Consider the following 1,273-nt stretch of genomic DNA (forward strand, 5'->3'; position numbering starts at 1 on the left):
AGAAGAAGGGAAAGAGAAAAAGAAGAAGGGAGGAGAAAGAAAGGAAGAGAAGAAAGGAAGGGAGGAGAAGAGAACTAAAAAGAGGGAAGAAAGGAGGGGAAAGAAAGAGAAGGAGAAGGAGGGAGGGGAGAGGAGGGAGGGGAAGAGAGAGGAGGGAGAGAAAAGAGAGGAAAAAAGGAAAAAGAAAAGAAAAAGGGGAAAAAAAAAGGGGGGGGGCGCCCTGCGACGCGCAGGAGGCACTGGTTGCCCTGCGCCGTGTTCTCTTCGCCCTGGTAGTAGTCTGCGGCGGTCTGGAAGGCCTGCGCTTTTCCGGCGGGGAGAAGCGTCGCCGCGAAGCAGGGAGGAGGGAGGGAGTCCCCACGGGTGTGCTTCGCGCCTCCATGGCCAAAGGTAGGTTGCCTTCCCCCTCGTGCAGCTCCGCAATCTCCTTTTGCAGCTTGGCCGCAGTCGGGAAGCTGCGGCGGGCAAAGGGTGGGAGGAGGGTGGGCAGTACCAGGGCAGTGCACGGCGTTGAGCGGCCGGCCTGCAGGAGCGTGCGCCGGCAGCGGGCGCCAGTTGTGAGGGGGCGGGGTTGGGGGGGGGAGGGGGGACCACCGGCCGAGGTCGATGTGAATCCCGATTGCCTCCTTGTACTGCTCAATGGCGGCTGCGGCGCGGCGAGGGAGGCGCCGTGAGTCTGGGTGCGCAGCACGGCATGGATAAATTAATGGAGCGGATGTGTGGACAGTTGGAGGCGCGCCCTTCGCGTCCGTCTTCTTGTAGCAGTTGGCGGCGTCAGTGTGGGCGGTCGCCGCCTCGTGCGGACTGTCGCTCTTGAGGGCGCACTGCGCCGTCTTTTCAAAGCAAGCGCCCGCGTCGTTCCCTGTGAGAGGAAGATGTGAGGCTAAGCAACCCACGTGTCGGTGCCAATGCGTGGGTGCGGCAGAGCCGCTCACAGCACTTGGAAACTTTGAAGAGGTTGGCCGCCTTTGTGTACATCTCCGCCGCGTCCTCGTACTTACTCCCACCTCCGAAGAGCGACCAGGAGGCCAGCTTCTTCTCAGCCTTTTCCACCAGCGCGCGCGCCTTGTCTCCCTGCGACATGTCCAGCGTGCCGGAGTCGCTGCAAGGCGCTCACGGCGAGGGTTCCAACCAACTCTTCCGGTATGGTGGCGGTCGATAATCGAGGCAGGAAAATTGTGGGACCACTTGCCTTTGGTATCTGGTAACTGTGCAAAAAGTGTGTGTGGGTGGGTGGGTGGGTGGTGGTGGTGGGGGGGGGGGGGGGGCATGG

At 61.8% G+C, this 1,273-nt stretch overlaps 1 protein-coding gene across 1 annotated transcript; it reads right to left on the bottom strand.

Moving 5' to 3' along the window:
• Positions 1 to 240: 240 nt before the first annotated feature.
• Positions 241 to 1,083, bottom strand: EMIHUDRAFT_258834 (hypothetical protein; the record flags this gene model as incomplete). Its single annotated transcript, XM_005759016.1, has 5 exons — positions 241 to 299; positions 362 to 455; positions 595 to 632; positions 726 to 862; positions 936 to 1,083. Coding segments are annotated over 5 exons (476 nt in total), but the record flags the coding sequence as incomplete, so codon positions are not given.
• Between the last annotated feature and the right edge of the window lie 190 nt (positions 1,084 to 1,273).

This window comes from Emiliania huxleyi, assembly GCF_000372725.1.
Source record: "Emiliania huxleyi CCMP1516 unplaced genomic scaffold EMIHUscaffold_8246, whole genome shotgun sequence".
In the NCBI taxonomy this organism is placed as follows: Eukaryota; Haptophyta; order Isochrysidales; family Noelaerhabdaceae; genus Emiliania; species Emiliania huxleyi.